General features: G+C 36.5%; 1 protein-coding gene across 2 annotated transcripts; it reads left to right on the top strand.

Annotated features, from left to right (window-relative positions):
- The first annotated feature begins 213 nt into the window (after nucleotides 1–213).
- Nucleotides 214–4,815, top strand: LOC113333649 (chaperonin CPN60-2, mitochondrial). 2 transcript variants are annotated; one of them, XM_026580069.1, is made up of 17 exons: nucleotides 214–385; nucleotides 506–530; nucleotides 614–745; nucleotides 1,031–1,190; nucleotides 1,321–1,496; nucleotides 1,659–1,754; nucleotides 1,984–2,088; nucleotides 2,319–2,510; nucleotides 2,612–2,701; nucleotides 2,819–2,899; nucleotides 2,995–3,063; nucleotides 3,232–3,405; nucleotides 3,553–3,652; nucleotides 3,777–3,880; nucleotides 3,965–4,070; nucleotides 4,185–4,263; nucleotides 4,393–4,815. In XM_026580069.1, exons 1-17 carry the CDS (start codon nucleotides 348–350, stop codon nucleotides 4,496–4,498), a joined length of 1,833 nt encoding a protein of 610 aa, XP_026435854.1. In that variant the 5' UTR covers nucleotides 214–347; the 3' UTR covers nucleotides 4,499–4,815. The 2 variants fall into 2 exon arrangements, with proteins under 2 accessions (XP_026435854.1, XP_026435855.1); XM_026580070.1 differs by having other exon boundaries at nucleotides 216–385; nucleotides 2,424–2,510.
- The last annotated feature ends 22,776 nt before the right edge of the window (nucleotides 4,816–27,591 follow it).

Here is a 27,591-nt window from a genome sequence, read left to right as displayed (position 1 = left end):
TTCGTAATGACCGGTTCAAAATGGGGAGGGTCCCCTCGAAAATGGGCTGGTCCCAAAAATTGCGTTCTAAAATAATTACCGATTTAAACCAAAAAAAACCCTAACAGGGCTTTAAACCTTGAACCCTCGTAAACCCTAGTAAATCATTTTGTTCTTCTAGAGACTTCGCTTGTTCCAGAAACAACTCCATTTATCCGTGCCCTAAATCTTTTTTTTTTTTATTTATTATTTACGTCTCTTTGCCCTTTTCTTTTCTTCCGCTACAAGTCCAATCTTATAAAACCCTAGAAAAATCATTTCCTCCGTCTCTCCAAGATTCACATTGTAAATCCCTTACATCCCTTAAAATGTATCGCGCTGTTGCAAATCTTGCTTCCAAGGCTAGGTAAGCTCTTCGTTTAATGAATTTCGAAGAAAATGAAAGAGTTTCATTTGTTTGATTTGGTTAGGGGTTGTGGTTGCGTAACTGTTTTAATCATCTTCTTTCTACTTTGATTTGTTGCAGGATCGCTAGAAATGCTTCCCAGCAAGTACGTTCCAAGATCCATTTAGTGGTGTTTTTTTGTTGGTGCAGAGATTCATTTTTTTTTTAATATGTGGGTTTGTGATTCAGATCGGTAGTAGAGCGAGTTGGACCAGAAATTATTCAGCAAAAGATATTAAATTCGGTGTCGAAGCAAGGGCTATGATGCTTAAGGGTGTGGAAGACCTTGCTGATGCTGTTAAAGTGACTATGGGACCTAAGGTAGAAATTTGCTAAATGGATCATACTTGTTGTTGGAAGTATTTTTTGTTTGTTTGTAAAATGATGATCTTTTCCATCCAACTGGTGAAATTGGAAGAGATTCTGAAATGATGTTTCTTCTTAGAAGGGGGCTTGAAGTGTGGATATTCTATCTTGGTGGTGGGACTGATAATGTGTATCATGTTGTTTAAACAATGTTGAATATGTTAGTTTATCGTCTTACTCTACTCAATATAATTGTGGAGGTTACTTACTAATATTAATTTTGATGTTTGGTTTTGAAAGGGGCGTAACGTTGTAATTGAACAAAGCTTTGGTGCACCCAAAGTGACTAAAGATGGTGTCACTGTTGCTAAAAGCATTGAGTTTAAGGACAGAGTTAAGAACATTGGTGCCAGCCTTGTAAAGCAAGTAGCAAATGCCACCAACGATGTAGCTGGTGATGGTAAGGCTTTATCATTCATTACTTTGAAATGTTCTGCTTAGAATCTAAGTTGGCTGTGGTTTGAGTTTTCATGCTTAGTTGCTCTACGTGGACACTGACTTTCGCCCTCCCTTGTTTACAATGATTGCAGGTACGACTTGTGCCACAGTCCTTACACGTGCAATTTTTGCCGAGGGATGCAAATCTGTTGCAGCTGGTATGAATGCAATGGACCTAAGGAGAGGAATATCAATGGCAGTAGACTCGGTGGTGACAAATTTGAAGAGCAGAACAAGAATGATCAGCACATCCGAAGAAATAGCTCAGGTTTATTTTTCGATTTAGAATTTTGTTGTTACAGGAAGCAACATTTGGATTATCATATTCCTTTTCCAATTTATTTTTCTTGTTGGTCGTAAACTAGCCTAAGACTAAAGAAACTGATGGTTATGTTAATTTTGGGCTATTATTTTGCTGTTGTTTGAAAAGGTTGGTACTATATCAGCAAATGGCGATAGAGACATTGGTGAAATGATTGCCAAGGCTATGGAAAAAGTTGGCAAAGAGGGCGTTATCACTATAACTGTAAGTGTGGAGTATTCTGTATATTCTATCATAAGTTCTCTTGCTTGCCACAAAATATGACCAGCTGTCATTTTGTTCCCAACAAGTGATGTTATTGTGTATTTGAATTTATTTTTCAGTAGGGAATCGCTTTCATTCAATTTCATCTTAAAGTTAAAGTCAACACCCTGGGTTCACCTTCTTAATCATTGAAGTCACACTAACTGAGTTTACCTTTTAAATTTTGTAGGATGGGAAGACCTTAAACAATGAAATTGAAGTTGTTGAAGGAATGAAGCTGGATAGGGGATATATATCTCCATATTTCATTACAAATCAGAAGAATCAGAAATGTGTAAGCCTTTTGTACCTCGTTGGTAGCTTTGTGTGTTATTTGCATATTAGTTTGTACATCGTAAATAGCTTTGTGTGTTATCTTCTCGATAGCTTTGTGTGTTGTCTTCGTATTAATGAAGGTCTGATGATAATTCCATTTGTTTTCATATTTGTTCGTTGGCAGTTAGTATCCTTTGTTTGTTCTTCCAGACGTGTGCTTTTTCTAACATATATTAATGTACATATCAGGAATTAGAAGATCCACTCATCCTAATCCATGAGAAGAAAATCTCTAGCCTTTGTTTGTTCTTCCAGACGTGTGCTTTTTCTAACATATATTTATGTACATATCAGGAATTAGAAGATCCACTCATCCTAATCCATGAGAAGAAAATCTCTAGCATAAATTCTGTGGTGAAAGTCTTAGAACTGGCCCTAAAGGTGATTATCTTCTTTATGGTATACATGTGTGTGACTTGGTAACATCTGTTCTTATAATGATGGCCTGATTGTTTCTTTGTCTATTTCGTTTGCGATTTCAGAGGCAAAGACCTTTGTTGATTGTCGCTGAAGATATAGAAAGTGATGCACTTGCAACTCTCATATTGAATAAGCTTAGGGCTGGAATCAAGGTTTAATTCAATTTTTGTGTTCCACTTTCGCCTTAATTATTTTTGAATGTACCTTCCCTACTTTGGGTTTACGCTGTACTCCTTTTTGACCGGGAGGGATTATTTTATCTGTTACAGATCTGTGCTATTAAGGCTCCAGGTTTTGGAGAAAACAGGAAATCTAGTATGCAAGATCTTGCAGTCTTGACTGGGGGTCAAGTAAGTACTGATGTTTCCTCTACTTGTCACTTAAACTGTAAGGGTAAGCTTGTTCTTTCTTCTGTTTAACAATTTGTCCTAGTTGTGTATTGCAGCTCATAACTGAAGAACTAGGCATGAATCTTGAGAAGGTTGAGTTGGAGATGCTTGGCACGTGCAAGAAGGTGAGTGATTGTGAAATTTCTGTTGTTTATAACTACATCAGGATGTCGCTGTAGAATCTAGTTGTTTTGTGAGTTGTTAGTTGTTTTGGGAGTTGTTTCAGTGCTTTTATATTCGCAAAGTGTTTCTTTTTTTTGTTGATATTGAATATAGGTGTTGTGTATGTATAGGTGACAATATCTAAGGATGATACTGTAGTTCTTGACGGGGCTGGTGACAAGAAATCCATCGAGGAACGATGTGAACAGCTAAGAGCTGGAGTTGAAATGAGCACATCTGATTATGATAAAGATAAGTTGCAAGAGAGGCTAGCTAAGCTTTCTGGTGGTGTTGCTGTTTTAAAGGTCTGTCACCATTTCCTTAGACACTGCTACATTATACATTATTTATACATCATCATTGTCTTATTCTATTGTTACTTTTTTTTATGGTATGCAATTGTTACTCTGTAACTTACACGCTAAATACTAACATTGCCCAATGTGTTGCAGATCGGAGGAGCTAGTGAAGCTGAAGTTGGTGAGAAAAAAGACAGAGTAACTGACGCTCTAAATGCCACCAAAGCAGCTGTTGAGGAGGGCATTGTTCCTGGTATCAGATTGCATTTATCCTTGTTGATAAATCATCTACGGGAGATTTCTCTCTCTCTATATATCAGTTAGTCAAGCTTCAATTTGATGGCTAACATGTTTTTGACTGTAATACTTCGTTGCAGGAGGTGGTATTGCACTGTTATATGCATCAAGGGAGCTGGACAAATTGGAAACCGCCAACTTCGACCAGAAAATTGGTGTTCAGATCATACAGAATGCGTTAAAGGTTTCTACTGCTACTCTATCAAACATATTATAATTCTGACCCGTATCTTGTAATTGTATTGCGAATGACAATGTTCAACTCCAGGCCCCTGTGCAAACAATTGCATCAAATGCCGGAGTTGAGGGTGCTGTAGTTGTTGGCAAGCTACTGGAGCAGGAAAACACTGACCTTGGATATGATGCAGCTAAGGGTATGCACTTGCTTTTTTAGATTCCAAAGAAGTTACCATTGCTGGAAATTCCTTTTGATAGTAACTTAATTTTCTTTTCTATGTTGTCCATTTGTCTTCTTGTGTGTAATGTAGGTGAATATGTTGACATGATCAAGGCTGGGATTATTGATCCACTAAAAGTAATTAGAACTGCTTTGACAGATGCTGCCAGGTAATATTTGCTTTGGCCCCTTGTTTAACAAGTATTGTTGTGATTAATTTTGCTCTGATGCCATCTCTCATTCCCCTCTATTCTTATGAGTGATTTTTTAAATCAAATTTTGTTGCACTGCCTGTGTAGTGTATCATCGTTGATGACAACCACGGAGGCTATTGTTGTTGAGCTTCCCAAGGATGACAAAGAAATGCCAGCAATGGGTGGCGGCATAGGTGGCATGGATTACTGAGGAGAAAATTATTATTATCTGATTCCCTTCTTGATGCATATGTTTTTTTTTTTTTTTTTTTTTTTTTTACGAAAGTTGCATAATGATGGAAGAACTCTAGGTAGCAAAGTAGAACGAAGTTTGGTGTTGATTGAACCTTTGGTTTGGATTGTTCCCTTGGCTCTGCTAGGACGTTTTAAGATTGAGAATATCTTTTCCAACATCAAACTAGAAGGCTCGTGTAAACCACATTGATAGAGAGAGAGAAATAATGCTAAATTGGGGGTTTTATTTTGTGAACCCTAACTTCATAACTTTTTAGAAGCAATATTGATTCAGATTGGAGTGTCAAAATGCATTCTGGCCCCACAAAATGATAATTGAAACACAATACTCAATTCTCCTAACCTGTTGCTGATTCTTTGTGACATGAGGGCGAGAACCATCACAAATATACCGGGGTGCACATTCCGGAAACCAGCAGTACAACTTATGTAGCGTCAATATTTTCTCTCTTGTTTTTCTTTTATCAAGTTCATGTCCTACATATATCCTTAACTGTTTTCTTGACTGAACATGGGTCCTCCCTCCTTATAAAGGAACATGTCATCGAAATATGTTTGTCTAAAAAATAATTATTTATATTAACCTATTTCTGGAGTCAAACAAATAGAAGTTAACCTAATCCAAGATATGATAGAATTTTAGACAAACACCATTAAAACTAATCATCAACAAGGTTATCATAAATTAAATTAAGATAAACTATTCTAGGATATGTTAATACCGTTTCCAAGCTTCCAAAAAAACCCTTACATTCATTGTCGTTTGGGTTTTGCGGAGAAAATGACGCAAATCTTATCTGTCCTTGTCCATCTAAGAATGTCCACGGATCCTCCCTACTTTTAAAATTAGAGAGATAACAAAACCTTATATTATTTACACATACAAGTCAAGATTTGATGTAAGTCTAGATTTGATGATGATCGACGGAAAACTGGTATGCTTATGTATCTTATACAATCTACTAATTGTTGATTAAGTTTTTTTATATGGGTTTGGTTTCGTTTTTATCGCTCAGGGAAAAAACATTTAAACTTGGATCTTATAATACGTAAGATTGGATTTTTTCTAAGATTATAAACGATCAATATGATTAGTTTGATAACTAATATCTCTTTCCCTAAGCCATGTTTGGGTACCGAAGAACAAATTTTTGGAAAGAAAATATTTAGAGAGATTTGAGATGTGGATGTAGCATAGAAAGTGGGAGAATAGTTTTTGTTTGTTCCTCGATGAAAATGGAAGTGATGAAAACAACAGATATGTGTGGGAGTAGTGGTCGTGGTGATGTTCGTTTTATGGTTTCGAAAAGTCTAATTAAGGTGTAAACTTATGGTTTTCACGGTTAGTGTGGGGACACAATCAAGAAGAGAGCTTTATTTCTAAATATTCTCATCACATTTATCCACATCAGATTTTTGTGGGCCCAGAATGAAGAAGAATTAAATGTTGTGGAGTCCAATTTTGTCCACACTCGTTAAAGGAGCGTGCACATAACAAAACAATCCTAGTGGTTGTTTATAACAAAATATCTACACACATCTACAAATTACCTAGAGGTTGAAATGAATGAAAATTGAGTATTTGGTTTCAACTATAATTACTAGTTGGTCACCCGTGCTACGCACGGGCCAGTGTCTCGCTTATGATGTTTTAAAACTAATTAAACCATTAAAAACAAATAAGATCAGTAAAAAAAGAACGCGCGATTGGGGGTACTTAAACTAATTGGGGGATAGACGAAAAGGGCAAAAACTAGATTTAAATATCAAATCAGGGTCACCGCTTATCTAAGTATTTTACCTAATACCTAATCTACCCCTCACTAATCATGCTTAGTGTTTAATTATAATTAGTAAATTCATAAGATTATTTGATAAATGATTAATGAGTATTTTATTTGTATTTTGGTGAGTGAGGTGATAGTTGAAGGAGGGAAAAAAATTGAAAGAGAACTTTTTTTGGTAGAAATGGAAGATGATTGTACAAGCACTCCCAATACTCAGGCAAAGGTGCCAATGTGTTGAAAAATTGATTTTTTTCTTTGAGTCCACCATTGTTGCAGCTGAAATAGCTCGGTGCCGGCATGGACGTAATATGAATGCCGGCAGCAGCATTCCCGGCATTGTATTCATATTACGTCCATGCAGGCCAACAATATCCCCCATTTCGAAAGGCAAGCCAGCATTGTATTCAACCGAAAAAACCATGCCGGCATTTGTTGGAAATTTTCATAAATGTTTGCCACTATCCGGGGGGCGTGCCCCTCCGGGCTGTGTTCGACCTGACAGGTCAAAACCTATTCCGTTTCGATTTTTTTCTGGTTTTGAAAAGTCCAGTGCCGGCACAGTCAGTTAATTATCGAGCATGCCGGTACTACTAACGGCATAGTATGTTGCTTAAATTTCTTTGGCGGCACATGATGTAAAGTAACCAGAAAATTGAATTTTTTTCACTTGACTACCGGCATTGATAGATTTCTATCGAGCATGCCGGCATTTAGTTACGACATTGAATATTAGTTACCAAGCATGCCGGAACCATTTTACGACATGGTCTAATTCCGACATGGTCTTCATCACTTCCGATGATGTAAAAAAAATTAATTTCCGAGATGGTCTTCATCACTACCGGCATGATCTTCGTCACTTCCGGCATGGTCTTCATCTATACCGACATGGTCTTCATCACTTCCGGCATGGTCTTCATCACTTCTGGCATGCCTTCATAATCCGACTTGGTATTCATCACTTCCGAATGTAAAAAAAAACAAAAAAAATCGTTTTCAAAGTGAGGAGCCGGCAGAGAACGAGAAGAGAATTTGAAAGGGAGTGGGGAAAATTTAGAATTTGAAAGGGAGTGGGGAATATTTAGGTTTCAAAGCCCTAACCCTAAAAGAGATTAATAGGAAGTGAAGATGGAAACGGGGGATGTGATTTTGTTTTTTGATTTTTATTTTGAGGGAAGAGTATTTTAGTATTTTTGTCCCCCAAAACACACCTTAGCAGACACTATTGGTTGAGAAAAGTAATTTATATCCCCCAATCGCGCGTTTTAGAAAAAACTATTGAAAATTCAATAAGCTTACGATCCTGAAAATTAATAAAACATCCGGTAAACTAATAAAAATGCAATGTAATAAAAGAAAACAAATTAAAAAGTTATGCGTTTTGCACTTTTTCTAATTTTGATACTTTTTTAATTTATGAAGTTTATGATTTTACTTTTTTTTTTAATATATTTTTGCTTTTCTTGGTCCACCCAATCATTATGTGCTTGTACTTCATTAGCAGAAGCGTCATCAAGATCGCAATACATGATAATCTACTCAAAAAATTCTCGTTTGGGCATTTCATTTTTTACAAGATCGATGATGTCCTTCGATAATTTTGGTATATCATTGAGGTTAAATGGATGTTGTAATTTTTTTCGATAACTTAATAACTTTTTTTGGTTTTCTTTCTTTGCATAAAACTAAATATACAATTAATCTCTAAATAAAGGATAATTAGAAGTGAAATAACATAGAAAAATTAGAATCAAATACCCCCTCTGTCTTTTTTTTATCTGTCCTCTATGCTATCAAATATATGGCCTTCTTCAATAATCAAAGAATTCAAAAGGATTATCAGAAACTTCTTATAGTCAGGTGATTCTTCTACAAGAAAAATGGTGACATTAAAATGGGATTTAGTCTGTACTCCAATTGATGAAGGAGGTTTGGGCTTGAGAAAATTGGAAATACTTAATAAAGCTCTTCTTATGAAGCTTTACTGGAAAATACTAAATGGGGAGGATGAAATGTCAAGATACTTTAAAGCAAAATATCAAGAAAAAATGGAGACTGGATTGGATTTATAAAAAATCCTCTGTATGGCCAGGTTTCAAATGGGTGACAAATGAAATGCAGTTATTTTCAAGATGGATAGTGGGAGATGGGAAAAAAATATCAATTTGGAAGGATAAATGGATAAAAGACAAAGCACTGATAGAATTATTTCCTGAAAACACTTACTTGAACCAATTCCCAAATATGAAAGTTTCAGATATTTTGCTAGATGGTGAGTGGGGTGATTCCATCTAAAATGCTGGATATGTTTGATATCAGTGAACTTCCAGTAGCTGACAAACAAGATGATAAAAGAATTTGGAGTAATATATTAACAGGTGAGTTTACCGTGGCCTCAACAGTGGAGAATATCAGGAAAAAATACCCCAAACTTCAATGGACTAAAAAGGTATGGAATCATTCAATCCATCCTTCCATTTCTAGTAATGTGTGGAAATTGAAAAGGAATATAGTTACAACTGATGAAAATATGAAAAAAAGAAACTATAGTCTTGCATCTAGATGTCCTTTCTGTAGAAACTCAGAAGAAAATTTAGAACATATTTTGTGGAATTGTAAGTACAGTGAGATTGTGTGGAAATGGCTAGGGGACATGTTCTGTTTCAAAAATCCTAGATCTTTTGAAGATATTTTCACTTTTGCCAAACATACAAGTCCTGCAGTGAAGGAAATATGGATGACTTCTGCATTCATTACTGCAAAAGAGCTCTGGTTTTTGAGAAATAAGTGTGTATGAAAATAAAAAATTTAATGGAGAAAATCTCAAGAGTATAATTCTGAAAAGTACTGCTGAGAGTGAAATACGAATGAAAGACAAGATATGGAATTCTACTTATGATTTACAGATACTGAAACACTTTGGATTAAACTGTAGAAGATCATGTTCCATAATAATTCAGGAAATATATTTTCAATTGCCAGTAGAAAATTAGATCTTACCCTATTGTGATGGTGCTTCAAGGGGTAATCCATGCAATGGCGGATATGGATTTATTGGTAGAAATGCAGTGGGAGATTGTATTGCTGCTAAAGCAGGAGGTCTGGGGGTAACATCTAACTATCATGCAGAAGTGCTGGCACTGTTATGTGTAGGGGAATGGGAAATTAGTAATGATGAATTAGATGTCATTTTTCAGAATAAATTCAAAATCAGTGATATTAGCTTTCACAAATGCTCATATCCCATGGTCCGAATCTATTATCAAGTATCACACTTTGGTAATGATGAATTAGATGTCCGAACCTATTTTTTCAGCGAGTTTAAATTAGGGTTTAAGATTCAGAAAGGATTTAATGGGATTCAGTGGTTGGATTTAACTCAGATGGGCCTGTTACACAAGAACAAGGAAGACATATTAGTTGGATTGGATCCAGTTTAGATTGACAAGCTGTTTGAACCGAAACAGATCCAAAGAAGATATGCGAAGATTCTGGGAGATTTAACCGAAGTTTGTTGCAGATTTGGATTGGTATTAGTCGGTGGACATCAAACAAGATTTCTGTACGTGTTAGATTCGAAAAAACAGGAGTTCACACGGACTTTCGTTAAAACAAGGGGTGGAGTTATTATTCGGAAGTTTTGGATTTCTTTTATGGAAGTTACGTGTAAAAATGGAGAGGATATCTTTTGGTAGCTATTTTATCGAGTTGGAGGATCATATTAATACCAAATACACCTAAAAAACAAAAGGAAAGAAAATCCCGAGACTTTTGGGAAAAGAAAAGAAGGGATTCGATATATTTTCTCGAGATTTCAGACCTTGTACGTATATATAAAGGTGTTGGGAAGTTCAGGAGGGGATATGAAGACTTTGGAGAAGAAATATAGGTTTAGAATAGAGAAAAGAGAGGTTAGAAAAAAGTTTCCTGCTGCTGCTCAACCAAAAACACGAAGAACATAAGCCATTCAAAACAGTTGCAGTAGCAGTATTTTATTCAACCACAGAAGCTGTGTATCGTTATCTTCACAGTAGCGAAAAAGGTTTTGCAGCTATACCGTAGTGGCTGTTAACTTATTTTCATAGCAGTTTGGTCGCTGTACATCATTAGCGACTGGAAATCATTGTAAGCAGATTTTTAATACAATGATTAATCAAATTTTCTCCACTTCTCGATTCATGAGTAGCTAAGTTTCTTTTCTAGGGTTTTGGAAGAAGCTATTTTTGATGCGTAATTTTTAGTAATTATTTTCTTTGAAAAAAATACTTCAATACAGTATAACTTCTATAAAATAATAGGCGTGGGACCGAGAAAATTTATTATTTTAAAGAAATATTATATTATCGATAATATAATTAATTATTATTTTGTAGTTCAATAATATATTACTATTATATAGGATAATTACTAGCTTGGAGGTTGAACAACAATTGTAGATTTTAAATATACTGTCGACTAATTTTATAGAGATATTATATTATTGACCAATTGCAATAAGAATACAACGACTCCAGGTATCAATCACACTGCAACACTTCTTTTTGCAATACAATAACGTGACTCCGGATCTTTTGAGTGCACTACGAACTATGAGGGATGATATACAACTTGATTTGAATTTTTATGAAAACCAAACCAATATTAAATCATATTTGGGGAGAATTTAACATATATGAACTTATTTTTTATTTTCATAGTAGCATTATTATTTTATGTATTATTTGAGACCTATTAATGTTTAAGAGAAACTTTAAAATGTATTATTTTATGATTTTATCGAATTTATTATTTTAGCACTAAGGACCCGAGTCGGGATCAGGAAATTTTATTATTTTAAAGGGAATATTATATTATCGAGTATTACTTTAAAGAAGTTATACTGTATTGTGCTTTTTAAATTATTAATATTTTTTTTCTCTTCTTCATATGCTTCGTGAAAAATGTTTTGGGTAGTTTAGATACCGTTCTTTTATAAGCGAAGGAAAATTAGACCTCAGAATAGCGACGAAAGTCATAAAAAAAATCTTGTAATGTTATATCTTCCAAAGCATGAGATTGAGTTCGAAATTTTTTTGGAGTAAGTTAGGAGTATTTTGTTAAAGAAATTGTCATTGAATCTACGATACTGAAAGTAGTGGAATCCAAAACCCTAGAATCATCTCTCATTGGTTAAAAATCAATCAGTTTCAATTAGTTGGTCTTAGTATTTTTCTTAGTTAATCTGAAATCAAATCTTTAAAAGAGTCCGAGAATCAAATCCGTTCTTACCACAATTAAAACTACATCAAATTTTGGCGCCGCCAACGCGGACTTGCCTTTAGGTTAGGGCTAGATTTTTTATTTTTAGTTTAGTTTAGTTTTTGTTTAATTTTATTTTATTTTCTTTGATTTTACTTGGGTATTTATCTTGTTTTTATTGTGCAGATAATATTCTATATTTATTGTGGAATTGCCTACCAAAAGAGGTAAGTAACAAAACCAAAATTTTATTATTTTTTAGGTTTTATTTCCTTATTGTGTATATCTATTTTATTTTATTTTTGAAAAAAAAAACACGTTTCACACACTGTATTGCATCGTCAGAATTACCGGTGGGAAAGTACGCTGAATCCGTGACTTGGGCCTTATGGGAGTTACCAGCCGAAATGCCATAAGCCTCAGCCTAGTACCTTTAGGTATATTTTCCTCTTGGTAACCCAAGCTTACCTAATTTAGTAAACCTTGCATTTGCATGTGCACCATTTTATTGCTTTATTAGTATTCTTGCTTGTGTATGCGACGCTGGAAACGGGTAGGAGATAGACTTGAGAAAAACTACCTTTTTAATTTGAGTCCGACCCGTTACACGGATCTAGGTAATACTTCTATTTTTTTCGAAATGGTTAATGAAAAGGATGAAGAGGTCCCACCAACCAGAACTCTTAGGGACCGTTTGAACCCGTCTAGAGTGATATGTGAACCTGGGGTTGTTTTACCGGCTACTACCGTTAAGTTTGATATTAAACCCGGGACATTTGGCATGCTGTGTAACTTTAGGGGGATAGAGAATTAGAACCCATATATCGACATCCGAGACTTTGAGATGATTTGTGACACCATGAGTTATCCGAATGTAACCAAAGACGTTATTAAGTTATATTTGTTCCCCTTCTCTCTTGAAGAGAGGGCCAATGAGTGGTATCACATCATTCCCTCTAAAACAATCACCACCTGGGATGTCCTTGTAGAGGTTTTTGTTAAGAAATTCTACTCACACCATAAGACTGCCGATGTTCGACTGTCAATCCAAACTTTTAAACAGAAAGTAGGTGAGAGCTTACATGATAACATTGAAAGGTTTAATGATTGTTATACCAATGCCCGCACCATTCTTTGATAAAGCCCACATGGTCCAAATCTTATATGAGGGCCTTGATAGTGAAACCCGAATGCAGGTAGAAACAATGAGTGGTGGAGAATTTACCCATCAAGGCCCAGATGAATGTTTTGACAAGTTCATCGAGTTAGATGAAAAGAATCTTCAATGGGCTTCAATGAGGGAGGCCAAAATAACTAGGAACCCTATCCATAGGGTCAATAGAGTTGATAATGGGTCCTGATATCCTTAGGCGTCTAGAGGCCTAAGAAATGAACCAAAGGTCTACCCAGACTATGAGCTGTAACAGTTAGCCCAGAACTTATCCATGTACCATTTGTGGTGACCAAAGTCATACTGGACCTCAGTGCCCCCTGTTTTACCAAACTGAAACTACCGTGACCAGGTTAGTGTCTTACATGGTGGTATGAACTCTAAATTTGAGGGTAGACCCAAGTTTGATCCCTATTCTAATACGTATAACCCTGGTTGGAGACATAACCCTAATTTTTCGTGGTCTAAAGGTGCCTAACAGGGTGGCCCATCTAGAAACCCACCACCAGGTTTTCATAGGAACCAAACTCAATTCCAAGAAACAAGCCCAATTGCTCATAAGTTGACATCTTTAGAAGAATCCCTGAAACTTTTAGCTCAAAGTGCTGTCCAAAGAAACCAAAAGTTTGATGACTTTGTCCTAATGAGTCAGCGTAACTAGCAAAATAATACACAATCTATTAGCAACTTAGAGACTCAAATAAGTCAACTTTCAAACCGGTTAAATGATAGGGAGAATGGGACATTTCTTAGCCAAACGACTCCAAATCCGAAAGGAGTTAACCAGGTTAATGGGTCAGGTAGTTCTAACCACAATGAACATATCAAAGCAATTATCACCCTTAGGAGTGGTAAAACTCTAGAGAACTCGGTAGACTCACCTAAGGACAAAAGTCCATCTGAAAACGAGAATGAGGTTGACCAAACTTCGTCTAAAGACCTTAATGGGCCTGAGAGTGCTAAGAGTCCAAGTGAGGAAGATGTCCCTGAGATAGTGTACATACCACCCGCACCATTTCCTCAGAGACTCGCTAAGAAAAAGCCTAGTACATATGCTGAAATTGTAGATATATTTAAGCAAGTTAAGATCAACCTGCCTTTATTAGAAATAAAACATGTAATGGCTATGGCCAAGTTCCTAAAATAGATGTGCATTGTCAAGAGAGACACGAGTGTCCATAAAAAGGCATTTTGACCCAACAAGTTAGTTCCATAATCTCACAAAATTACCCAGTCAAATTTAAAGACCCTGGTTGTCCTACTGTCACATGTGTTATAGGTAGCCAAAAGATAGAAAATGCTCTGTTAGATCTTGGGGCTAGTGTGAATCTTTTACCATTCTCGGTGTAAGAACAACTTGGACTAGGTGAGATGAAACTAACAAGGATAACTCTACAGTTAGCCGATAGGTCAGTCAAAATCCCACATGAAATTATTGAAGATGTTTTGGTTCAGGTAGAAAACTTTATCAATCCAGTTGATTTTGTAATTTTAGACACTCAACCTGTATTTAGTCAAGACCTAGGTCGTCTATTTCTAGCCACTGCAGATGCAGTCATATTGTCAAACTGGCCTAGTAGAATTTTCCTTTGAGAATCAGAAAATCTCGGTGAACGTATTTAAGGCGTTACAAGCCCCACCGGACCCTGAACACTATGAGTCTATATGCATGATTGACTCTCTAGTCGAGAATACCTTTACCACTAATAATGTTAGCGATTCTTTAGAGGCATGCTTGGCCCACTTTGGAGCCTACTATGATGAGGATAGTCATTTTAAAGAAGTTAATGCGTTGTTAGACTCTGCGCCAATAATGAATTATGGAAAATGGCAGCGTAAACCAGAACCTCTTCCGCCGACCATAGATAAACCCCTCCCATCATCAGTTAAGGCACCCACCTTGAATTAAAGCCGCTACCAGATAGACTGACATATGTATTTCTTTGTAATGAGAATACTCTTCCTGCCATAATTGCCTCTGACTTAGAGCCCGGTCAGGAAAGTAGACTAGTTAGTGTTCTCCAAGAGCATAAGACCGCAATAGGGTGGATTATAATAGATTTGAAAGGAATTAGTCGTGCTGATTGTATGCACCACATCTACCTAGAATAAGGTGCCAAAACCTCAAGAGAAATGCAGAGACGTTTAAATCCTAACATGAAAGAAGTTGTCCGCACAGAGGTGCTCAAGTTATTAGATGCGGGTATCATATACCCCATTTCTGATAGTAAATGGGTCAGTCTTGTCCAGGTTGTCCCAAAGAAGTCTGGGATTACTGTAGTTGCGAATGAGAATAATGAATTGATCCCTACCCGTGTTACTACCGGTGGAGAGTTTGTATAGACTACCGTAAGATGAACTCAGCAACTAGGAAAGACCACTTTCCTCTACCATTCATCGACCAGATGTTAGAAAGATTAGCCAACCACAACCATTATTGTTTCCTAGATGGATACTCTGGTTATAACCGAATCCCTACAGCACCGGAGGACCAAGAGAAATCAACCTTCACATGTCCATTTGGTACTTTTACTTACAGGCGTATGCCTTTTGGGTTATCTAATGCACCCATAACATTCCAACGTTGCATGCTAAGTATCTTTTCAGACATGGTTGAGCGATTTCTCGAGGTCTTTATGGACGATTTTTCGATTTTTGGATCCTCTTTCGATGAATGCTTGCACCACCTTACACTAGTTCTAGAACGTTGTAAAGAAAAGAACTTAGTCCTTAATTGGGAAAAGTGTCATTTTATGGTTAAATCTGGAACAGTGTTAGGACATGTGGTGTCCTCTAAGGGAATAGAAGTTGATAAAGCCAAGATTGAACTAATTTCAAAATTAAGACCACCTAAGAATGTAACAGATGTTAGATCTTTCCTTGGCATGTTGGATTTCATCATTGTTTCATCAAAGATTTTAGCAAGATTGTTTTACCCCTATCGAACCTATTTGCTAAAGATACTTCCTTTGTATTTGATGAAGCCTAAGTTGTGGCTTTTGAGAAGCTAAAATCACTGTTGACATTTTCCCATATCATCCAACCACTCGATTGGGACCTCCCACTTGAAATCATGTATGATGCCTTCGATTATGCGGTTGGTGATGTCCTTGGACAACAGCGTGATAAAGCACCTAGCGTGATTTATTATGCTAGTAGGACCCTAAACGATGCCCAGTTGAACCATACAACCACTGAGAAAGAAATGTTAGCCATCGTTTTTTCTTTGGAGAAATTTAGATCATATCTCATAGGGTCTAAGGTCATTGTCTATTCTGATCATGCCACACTCAAATATCTCCTTTCAAAGAAGGACTCTAAACCACAGCTGATTAGATGGGTATTGTTGTTCCAAGAATTGACTCTAGATATTCGTGATAACAAAAGGTTTGAAAATGCAGTAGCTGACCATTTATCCCGTATCCTTGATAAGACTAGAGATGATGAGAGACCGATCCATGACATGTTCCCTGATGGATAGTTATTTTCCATCTCTGTGTTACACTGGTTTGCTGACATTGTCAATGATTTGGTAACTGGTCAAATTCCCGACCATTGGTCTAAACAGGATAGAGCTAAATTCTTGTCTGAGGTTAAATATTTTTTCTGGGATGATCCGTACTTATTCAAATATTTCCCTGATCAGATCATCCGTCGTTGTATTCCTGACAACGAAATCTCCAGTATCCTGACTTTTTGTCATTCTGGAGCTTGTGGGGGTCACTTTAGTTTTAAGAAAACAACTGCGAAGGCTTTGCAATCCGGTCTTTATTGGCCAACACTGTTTAAGGACTCCCACCTATTTTGTCAGAGTTGTGATAAATGTCAAAAGTTAGGAAAGATGACCCAACGTAATATGATGCCACTTAGTCTTACATTAATAATAGAAATATTTGATGTGTGGGGTATAAATTTTATGGGTCTTTTTGTCAATTCCTAGGGCAACTTTTACATCTTATTAGTTGTTGACTCTATGTCTAAGTGGGTAGAAGCAATCGCTACCAAGACAAATGATTGCCACGTTGTGATCAAGTTTGTTAGAGATAATATTTTCTATAGATTTGGTATGCCTAGAGCAATCATTAGTGATGGAGGTTCCAATTTTTGTAACCGGTCTTTTGAGACGCTCATGAAGAAATACTCCATTACCCATAAGGTTTCTACGCCTTACCACCCACAAACTTGTGGCCAAGTTGAAGTGTCTAATAGGCAGATTAAACAGATTTTAGAAAAGACCGTAAACCCTACCCGAAAGGATTGTTCTTTACGCTTAATAGAAGCATTGTGGGCTTACCGAACCGCTCTTAAGACTCCACTTGAGATGTCTCGGTATAGACTTGTCTTTGGTAAAGCATGCCACTGCATGTAGAATTAGAACACCGAGCTTATTGGGCCATTAAAAAGATAAACTTTGACATATCTACTACTGGTGATCACCGTAGACTGCAACTCAATGAGTTAGAAGAAATTCGTAATGATTCTTACCAGAGTGCGAAAATTAACAAGGAGAAAAAAAAATATTTCATGATAAATCGATTATTCGAAAGGCATTTGAACCAGGTCAAAAAGTTCTCTTTTACAATTATCCTCTACATATTTTCCCTGGTAAATTGAGGTCTCGGTGGTTCCGACAATACTTTGTCAGAATTTTTTTTCCTCATGGTGCAGTTGAAGTTGAAAATCCTAAGAACGGAGAAACTTTCAAGGTTAACGGTTAACAGTTGAAACCATTATTGGAGTTACCCAATCATGCAATAAAAGAATCGGAGCTGAGGGATCCTGTCTACTAGGATTAGTTTTAACGGGTAACAAAGTCTGGCTGAAGACACTAAACTTAGCGCTTTATGGGAGGCAACCCATCCTCTTATTGTACATTAGTGAAATTTAGTTTTTATTTATTTTTATTTTTCTTGTTCCCCGTGGAAGAATTTCTACGCTTCATCCAAGTACTATCTTTCAGACTTACCTATTTATTCCTCTTGTTACTTATATTGTTGGTACTGCACTTTAATTTGAAACATTGAGGACAATGTTAAATTTAACTTTGGGGGTGAGGGAGAAACTTTTAGTTAGTTTTTTTAATAAAAATAAAAAATAAAAAATAAATTAAAAAAAATTGAACTCCATAACCTAGAAATTTGTGCGAAATCAGGATGACACTAACCAATCTAAGTGGATGGAAACACCTTGGCTGTAGGAGTTAAGGAACCCAATAACAGAGTCTATTCATAAAAAGACAGAGTTCAGGTGTAAGAATGGAATCATCTCACTACGTTCTGTTTTTATTTTATTTTATTTGAAATTTTTTATGTTTCTTTAAGTGATTTGGTGGGGCCCACACATCGAACTATTACCACGCCGGAATGGAATAGGATGATTGAGTTACTAAATTAATAAAGAGACCAGACCAGTCAGACCAAACGGAATAAATAAATAATCAAAAAAAAAACACTTGAATAACAATATGTGTGTGTTTTCCCTGTCTCTGTCGCCTAAACAAGCGTGGAACCCAGGACCCATGGGAATTATCATGTAATCTGCGAATAAGAAGCATGCGCTTGGATCCAAAAGATCAAATCTTGCAGTTAAAAAAATGAATAGTTTATTATTGTTCAATAATATCGACCGCTGGTTCCCCTGTGTATGCCAGTTGAGTTGATCTAGAATTAAGATTATCACCGCTGGTTCCCTTGTATATGCCAAGCAGTGTTGATACTAGTCCACACCAGTATCTCAATCCATTAGGATTCATAGGTTCATCTTGGCGGACGCAGTATCGTAGCAGCAAGGCCATAATAGGGCTGCAACGATGCCAACCTGAGTGAACATAGTTGAACATCACAAGGAGGGTGTAGCCATCGGTGTACAAGGTGGGTAAGCTGAAATATCACCAACTCTTAGGTGAATACACAATTCTCATAAAGCCGGAGAGCTAGCTTGGCTTTGAATTCAGTTCTTAGCCTGAAAACTATCTCTTAGTAATTGGCAGTCATAACTTCCTACAACAAACCATTTTCTATGCATGTCTAAGTTAGATGCACTTTACACTCTTATCACATGTCCATAGTCGTTCAAGTGGTGAAATTGTTCCTTTGAAAGCTAGATTGATATATCCAGTTGCTATGAGCTGAAACTGAATTGCACATGTCACATTTCATAGAATCTGAGCTTATATTTTGTCCTAGAACTTTTTGGGTGTGTTCTAAGCAAACCTTTACTCGAGGTCGAGAAAACTTCAGGTTTGGGGGTATGATCGGTGCCTAATAATGCATATTTTTAGATCTTTTTTTTGTCTGTTATCACATCTTTAATGCCTTCATGTTCCATTTTGTGACAAATCTTATATCTTGAGCACATCTCTTTTAATGGGTAATTTTGTCGAAATAATCTCTTTTTGTGTTGTGTTTTAGGTGGTTGAATAAATGGTGAACAAGAGGTCAGTGAAACTGCAAAAGGGAGCGTAAGAAGAAGTGGGAATGTCGCACCACAACCCAAAGGAGCTGTATGCTGATGAAACAAATAGTTGTGGTCAAGGATTGCAAACATTAATCAAGTCTGTCTAAAGTGCTTTGGTCATGTGTGAAGTCAAAGAAGTCAACAAATCTCACCCGTGAACATCTAAACAATCTACACATGCCTAACACCAAGGTAACTTCCTTTTCACTAACCCTTTTCGTTCTCAAAATTAGAAGAAAAATAGAAAACCTATCTTCTCAAACCATCGACACCATTTCCCATACTCTCTCAACTGTGCATCCATGATTCTAAATTACCAACTCTCTTTGTTGTCAAATCACTCGGTCCACCTCTCCCTGTACCTCTCTACCCATATACTCAATTCACGGTATCATTTATTGAGTTACAAAAAGAGAAGAATTCTGAAATTGTGAGTGAAGAGAAGTACGAAACAACTGTGGAATTCCCACAGCAATAGCATGATTCTGATGATAATGAATTGGTTGAACACAATGGAGCCAAAATCAGTTGTTATGTACCATTTGGTGAGTGATTGACATCTCAAATCCCTCTTTCAATCCCTAATTTCTGTTATACTGATGGAGATATTAAAAACCCAATTTAGGGTGAAGCTGATGTATAAATATGGGTTGTATTTGTGTATTCGAGAGAAAAAAAGAGAGAAGGGTCATAGGTTGAAATCAGTTGTAACTTATCTTCTCCAAAACTGTTCTTGTAGAAATCAGTTGAAGAAAGAAATTTGCATGAATGTTTTTATCCATCTTTGAATTTTCATATGTCTCCTGTTTTTGCTATGTTCTAAGTTTATAAGCTAGGGTTTAGATGAAGCCCTTAATTTAACTCTAGGATATTTGTGTTGATGTTATTGTTCTTGTTGTGCTTGAATGAGTAAGGATAGATTTAATCTTGTGTTACAACATATTACTTTCACCTTGTTTGTTATGCAACCTAGGTAGTCAGAATAATTCTATGTTGTACTTCAACTTGTGCCTAATTGATTGTTGTTAATTTGTGATTAGTTGTGCTGTAATAAGACAACTAATGGTAGGGATTAATACCTTAGTTGATGTTAAATCATCCATTTGAAGATAGCCTTGGATATGCGGCAGACTCGAATCTTCCCCGCTATCTACTATAAGGAACAAGAATAGTTTCATTAGCCAAATAATCTGGTGTAGGTTAAGTGGTGAAGTCAATTGCCTTAGTACCTTCTTATAAAGTGTTTAATCTCTTATTTCATTTAAATTTATGTTCTTTAGTTTAAATCTCATAAAAATCAATTATCTCGTCATATCGACAGCTCCCTGTTTGATCTAAATCAGTATAGCAAGACTTGAAGACAATTACACACCAACCTAGTCTATGTGGGTTCGACCTGTATTTGCCCTGTTTTACATAGTAGACACTGTGCACTTGCAGTTTAATATTGTAGGCATCTTCTAATCCTACCAAGTTTTTGGCGCCGCTGCCGGTGACTCGGTAGCGGTGTAATTGTTTCTTTGGTTTAATCTTACTGGTTTTAGCTCAAGTTTCGTATATATTTGTTTTAGTTCTAGTTATAGCTTGTCTGTCATTAGTTTAACTCGTTATTTCAACCATTTGTGTATATAATTTCGGTCTAATCTCTTTAGTGCACTCTATAGTTATTCTAAAAAAAAAAAATCTGGGCTTCCGTAGTCACTCCTCATATAATCCATTTGTTCTTATAAACTTAGTATTAGTTTCAGCTGCATCATCTTTGAACCATTAGCATTTGTAACTAGTTACATTCGGCATTTTAGTTGTAAATTTGTCAGTTTTGCCGCATCTTTCACCATCTCAGTTATAAACATAAATCTGTGCATGTTCATATTAGTGGTAAAAGAAAATAGTTCTTGTTTTCCAGATAAATTTTTGCATCTCAGTATCACTTCTAGTTGTAGGTTCTGATTTTCAGTATCATTCTTGCATCTTGTTTTCAATTAGGGTAACTGCATTATTGTTTTATAAGTGTGTCTAGTTTAGTTTGTATATGTGTTAACTTTTCTGCTTTTTCTTTCAGCCTGTACGTGTTGTTCTGTAGCTTCCCTTTCCCTTTTATCGTTTCAGTAGTTGTGAATACTGTAGTGTAACTTAGTTGAGCAATCCATCTGTAGTGTAACTCTGTAGCTCGTGTGACGTACTTTAGCATAATTTAGTTATTGTTGTAATATTTTTCATACCCTGTAACATACTGTGTTAATCTCTGAGTAGTATTTTGGTTGTGTTGTCTGCACTTGTAGTTAGTTGCGTGCTGTAAATTTTGGTTTCTCTCTTTACTTTATTTACATAAGTGTATCTCAGCATATTAGTCAGTAACATTACATTTTATTTAGAAGTAATCATAGATTGTTCTCTTATAAGAAGCATCATTTAGCTATATTTTGCATTACGTTTGCATAATCCTGTAGTCTAGATAGTTATTCTGTTAAAATTCTATTTCAATTGTACTTTGTAGAATATTCTATCAACTGCATTTTAGCCTGTAAATACTAATTATTTGCATCTCATAATAATATGCATCTGTAGACTGTACATATACTTGTTTAGATTTAATTTTTCTAATGTAGTGTAACTTAGCATTAATCCATCAGTTCATATATCTTGTCTCTGTCATAGTTAAAGCTCTTTGTCATCACCTTCTATCCCATAGACTAAAAAATTTCATCAGTAAATTAGACATATAGGACTTTGTAAGTACTTTGAAGTGTTTTAGCTGTGTGTTGTCAGCATCTGCAAGCCTGACTTGAGTTGAAGTATCATGAGATAGTTGAAATCTTCTGAAGGTGTTGCTCAACTGTTGTATTGTATTAGCATAACATAGAATAATCTGCAATTCCTGTCCAGCATAATCCATTTGTCTATATAAAACTGCATCTTAGCCTTGTATTGATAGTAGCTTTTTATCTTCAATTATTCCATTGATTAGGCTAGCTGCATTTTTTTTATTTTTGCATCTTGTTTTAGTTTAAAGCTTTCATCAATTAGCATAATCTGTAGCTTCCCTTTTTCTGTTCCAGTAGTTGTAAGTATTTTGTTGTTGTGTCTGGTGTTGCTAGGTCACTACCAGTTACAATATTCATCATCTGTAATATATCCAGTATTCTTGCATTTCACACTTTCTTTTTCTCTTCTTACATTTGTACTTTGTCCATAGCTGCATACTGTGTCAACCCCTTGTCAGTCCAAATAAACATAAGAGATATTCACTTTCCCCTGTAAAATAACAAATTTCTGCACTTTGTAACTTTTCAATTTGCTTCTTGCATTCGGACTTCCCTGAACAACCAAGTGGAATAACTCATTGTCATGCAGTAAATTACTCTCAGTTGCTTATACTGATATCGATATTGTTTGAAACTGCACATTTCTGGGAACTGAAATTCTTTTCTAAGTAACCAGGTACATGTGGTGCTGCTGTTCAAGCTAAAGAGAACAAGAAAGGGGAGCATGACAATTTGTTGTAGTGCCTAAACCCGATTTTAGACCAGTGGTATTGTATCTCCACCCTTGTTTTTACCTGAAGATTGTGTGAGTGATATATCATGTTTGACTGATAAAACTAGTTGATTTACATAGCCCTGTCAAAACCCTTGCAGCATATAACAACTTTGCATGATCCTGTGACATTTGAGTAACTTATTGCTGCTGAATTGTTACTTCACTGTGCATATCATCTCTGCAAAATTTCTGTGTCTGTATGCCTGAGTCCGCGAATCTGTTTATTGTAAGCTTCATCTTTAACCTGACTTTTGTACTTGTTGATATTTCTGGGTGTTATAACATGTTGAGTTGTGTGTCTGCTGGGATATGATTGTTTCTTTTCGTGACCAAACTAATCGTATAGTTAGAATTCAGCGAGAGAACGTGGTTGAAATCTCCATTTTTGTAGTAGACAGCCCTGACCAAACTGAGACAATGGGTGAATAAATACCCCGCAGTCTCAAGGATTACATGTACCCGACAAGGGCAATCCAGCCTTCTTGCATTGTTTTACCAGAAACTGCTGGTCAGTTTGAGTTAAAGGCGAGCACAATACATATGCTCCCTATGTTTCGAGGGGTCGATGCTGAAAACCCCTACCACCACGTGAGAGAGTTTGAAGAGATTTGTGGGACTCTGTGTTTCAATCAAATTCCGGAAGAGTCCCTGAAATTGAGACTGTTTCCTTTCTCTTTGAAAGAAAAGGCCAAGTCTTGGTTATATGCCCTGCAACCACAGTTAATTAGGACATGGGATGATCTTACGAAAGAATTTTTCAGAAAGTTCTTCCCAAATCACAAGACTACGACCATTCGTCAAAGTCTTAATAGCTTTGTGCAATTAGAGGGTGAAACTTTAGCCAAGTATTTGGAAAGGTTTAATGAATTACTTCTTCAGTGTCCTCACCATGGTTTCGAAAAATGGAGACTTGCGCAAATTTTGTATGAAGGTCTAGATGTTGCCACCTGAACAACAGTTGAGTCAATGTGCAATGGTTTATTTATTGACAAAAGTGCTGATGAGTCTTGGACTTTCCTAATTGAAGTTGCTGAAAAGACTCAGCAGTGGGAGTCCATTCGTGAACCTAGGAAGACTGCCCTTGTAGCTGATGTTCATAGGATTGAGTCTGACTTTGAGGGAAATGCGAAAATCACATCGTTGGCAAGGAGAGTAGAAGCGCTAGAGCTGCAGAAGAATGTGAAACCTTCTACCACTACTCTCCATGACCATGTCGAAATGTCTATTTGTGCTGCATGTAATAGTTCTGACCATCTAGTGGACAGTTGTCCAGAAATACTTGCATTTCAGAAATCTAGATTTGAACAGGCCAATGCGTTGAATCATAAGCAAGATAATAATCCCTATTCTCAGACTTACAACCCAGGGTGGAGAAACCACCCTAACTTTTCATGGTCCAAGGTCCCTGTACAAGGGGGTACACCAGGAAACACACAAGGATATTCATACCCTAGAAACCCCCATATGCAGTCGTACACACAACACCCTTCTGAGAAAAAATTGTCTAGCATTGAAGAAAGTGTCGATCTGTTGACCCAAAATCTTTTGCAAAATCAGAAGACCACTGACCAACGTTTTACTAGTCTAGAACTTAAGATGGGTCAGATCTGTGATGCGCTTAATTAAAGGGAAAAGGGTAAGTTCCCAAGTCAGCCTCAACAAAATCCGAAAGGCACATTTCAGGCAAGTACATCTATTTGTAATGAGACTGCACATGCTGTCACCACTCTTCGTAGTGGTAAAGTTTTTGATAACAACGTAGGCGTACCACAGACCAGTGAGTCCGAGTCAGACTCATCATTGCATGCAACGGCACAGAAAACATCCTTTGTAGAAAATGAATTTGAACATGTTTGTAAATCTAAAAATTTTACTAATGTTAATTTTTCTTTACCAACTAATGTTCCTGTTGCTCCATTTCCTCAAAGGTTGGTGCAGCAAAAGAAAATCACCCATTACAATGAGATGTTCAAACGAGTTAACATCAACATCCCGTTTCTCGAGGAAATTAAGCAAATCCCTGCATATGCTAAATTCCTTAAGGATTTGTGTACACAAAAGCGCAAGCTTAATGTGCACAAACGTGCTTTTCTAGCTGAGCATGTGAGTTCCATCATTCAAAATAAGACTCCACCTAAGTTTAGAGACCCAGGTTGTCCAACAATCACTTGCACTATAGGCGACCATACGGTAGATAAGGCTTTACTAGACTTAGGAGCAAGTGTTAACCTACTTCCATATTCGGTATATGTGATGTTAGGTCTTGGAGAGTTAAAACCAACACCTATAACTCTGCAATTGGCAGACAGATCTGTCAAAGTTCCTCGTGGTGTGGTTGAGGACGTTTTAATCAAGGTTGATAATTTTTATTTTCCCGTGGACTTCATTGTTTTAGATACTCAAACTGTTGAAAACCCTGACTGTCATATTCCTGTCATTTTAGGACGTCTCTTCTTGGCGATGTCCAATGCAATTATAAACTGTCGTAATGGAGTGTTGAAACTGTCGTTTGGTAACATGACTGTGGAGTTGAATGTGTTTAATGTTAGTCAACAGCCTATGGATCTTGATAATAATGATGTGTATGAAATTAATATGATTGAAAGCTTGATTCAAGATTCACTGTCCAACACTTTATCAGTTGATCCTTTCAAGCATGTATGGAAAATTTTAATTTGGATCTGTATGATGCTGAGTATATTAGTGAAGTCCACTCTTTGCTCGAATTTATTCCTCATATGGACATCACTAAATGGCAGACTAAAGTGGAGCCACTCCCACCTTCTGATTCCAAGTCTGTTCCATCTCTTGTTGAGCCACCAAAGCTTGAACTGAAACCATTGCCTGATACTCTTAAATATGCATTTTTTGGATCTTCCAATACTTTTCCTGTAATCATTTCATCTGCGTTATATATAAAACAAGAGAGTAAGCTTTTAGAAGTACTTCAGGAGCATAAAGAAGCCCTAGGATGGACCATCTCAGACCTTAAAGGCATAAGTCCCACTGTTTGCATGCATCATATAAATCTTGAAGAAAATGCCAAACCATATAGGGAAATGCAAAGTAGACTTAATCCTAACATGAGAGATGTTGTTAAGGGTGAGATATTGAAACTACTTGATGCAGGTATCATATACTCGATTTCAGATAGCAAATGGGTTAGTCCCATTCAAGTTGTTCCCAAAAAAGTCGGGCATTACTGTTATTCAGAACGAAAAGAATGAGCTAGTTCCTACTCGCGTAACCACAAGGTGTCGAGTTTGCATCGATTATAGGAAGCTGAACACAGTAACAAGGAAAGACCACTTCCCTCTTCCATTCATAGACCAAATGCTAGAACGGTTGTCTAGGCATAGTTACTATTGTTTCTTAGATGGCTTTTCTGGCTAAAACCAGATTCATATTGCACCTGAAGATCGGGAAAAGACTACATTCATATGTCCATTTGGAACATTTGCTTATCGTCGTATGCCCTTTGGGTTGTGTAATGCACCAGCCATATTTCAACGTTGTATGATGAGCATTTTTCTGACATGATAGATAATTTCCTTGAGATCTTTATGGATGATTTATCTGTGTTTGGATCTTCTTTTGATGAATGTTTGAACCATCTCACTCTTGTGCTGATTAGATGTAAAGAAAAAAATTTGGTTTTGAATTGGGAAAAATGTCATTTCATGGTGAATTCAGGCATAGTTCTATGACATATCATCTCTGAAAAAGGCATAAAAGTAGATAAAGCTAAAGTTGACCTCATTCAACACTTGCCACATCCTTGCTCTGTGAGGGAGGTTAGATCATTTTTAGGCCATGCTGGTTTCTACCGTAGATTCATTAAATATTTCAGTAAGATCTCAAGGCCTCTGTGTAATCTACTTGGTAAAGATGTTGCTTTTGTATTTGATGATGCCTGCGTGCGTGCTTGGGAGGAACTCAAAACTCTTCTAACTTCATCCCCTATAGTCAGAACCCTTAATGATGCTCAACTTAACTATACAACTACTAAGAAGGAGTTGTTTGCTGTTGTTTTTGCATTGGACAAGTTCAGGTCATATTTGATAGGCTCTAAGGTTATCATTTACACTGATCATGCTGCCTTGAAATTCCTTCTTTCTAAGAAGGATGCTAAAGCCATTCTTATCCGATGGATTCTCCTATTGCATGAATTCGATATCGAAATTCGAGATAAGAAAGGTTCTGATAATGTCGTTGCTGATCACTTGTCTAGGTTAAATGTTGAGTCTTTTGATGAGTCTGTGATGATTAGAGAGTCATTTCCTGATGAACAATTGATGCTTGTATCTGAGTTTCCTTGGTTTTCCGACATTGTTAACTACCTTGCTACAGGTAGAATGCCGTTGCATTGGTCTAGACAAGACTGTTCTAAGTTCTTGGATGAAGTTAATCACTTCTTTTGGGATGACCCATACCTGTTTAAGTACTTCCTCGACCAAATCATTAAGAGATGTGTCCCCAACATTGAACAGAAAGATGTGATATCTTTATGTCATGGCCAAGCATTGGAGGCCATTTCAGTGCCAAGAAAACTGCTGCAAAAGTCTTGCAGTGTGGGTTTTATTGGCCATCTTTGTTTAAAGACTGTCATGATTATTGTGTTGCTTGTGAACGCTGTCAGAAACTAGGAAGTATTACAAAGAGAAACATGATGCCATTACACCCCATCTTGATTGTTGAACTGTTTGATGTGTGGGGAATTGACTTCATGGGACCATTCCTAATTCTGAAGGTAAGTTGTACATCCTTGTCGTTGTTGATTATGTTTCTAAGTGGGTAGAAGCGATTGCAACAAAAAAAATGACCACAAGGTGGTACTTTCGTTCCTAAAAGAATACA

The sequence above is a fragment of the Papaver somniferum genome, unplaced genomic scaffold, assembly GCF_003573695.1.
Source record: "Papaver somniferum cultivar HN1 unplaced genomic scaffold, ASM357369v1 unplaced-scaffold_133, whole genome shotgun sequence".
In the NCBI taxonomy this organism is placed as follows: domain Eukaryota; kingdom Viridiplantae; phylum Streptophyta; class Magnoliopsida; order Ranunculales; family Papaveraceae; genus Papaver; species Papaver somniferum.
The sequence above is the reverse complement of the archived record's forward strand: the minus strand, read 5'-3'. Positions and strand labels throughout refer to the sequence as shown.

Excerpts from the sequence above, each read along its gene's own strand:
- LOC113333649 (XM_026580069.1), top strand. The coding sequence starts at position 348 with ATGTATCGCGCTGTTGCAAATCTTGCTTCCAAGGCTAG. Across the intron at positions 1,497-1,658 it reads CATCCGAAGAAATAGCTCAG|GTTGGTACTATATCAGCAAA; the intron begins GTTTATTTTTCG and ends TTGTTTGAAAAG. Across the intron at positions 3,653-3,776 it reads TGAGGAGGGCATTGTTCCTG|GAGGTGGTATTGCACTGTTA; the intron begins GTATCAGATTGC and ends ACTTCGTTGCAG.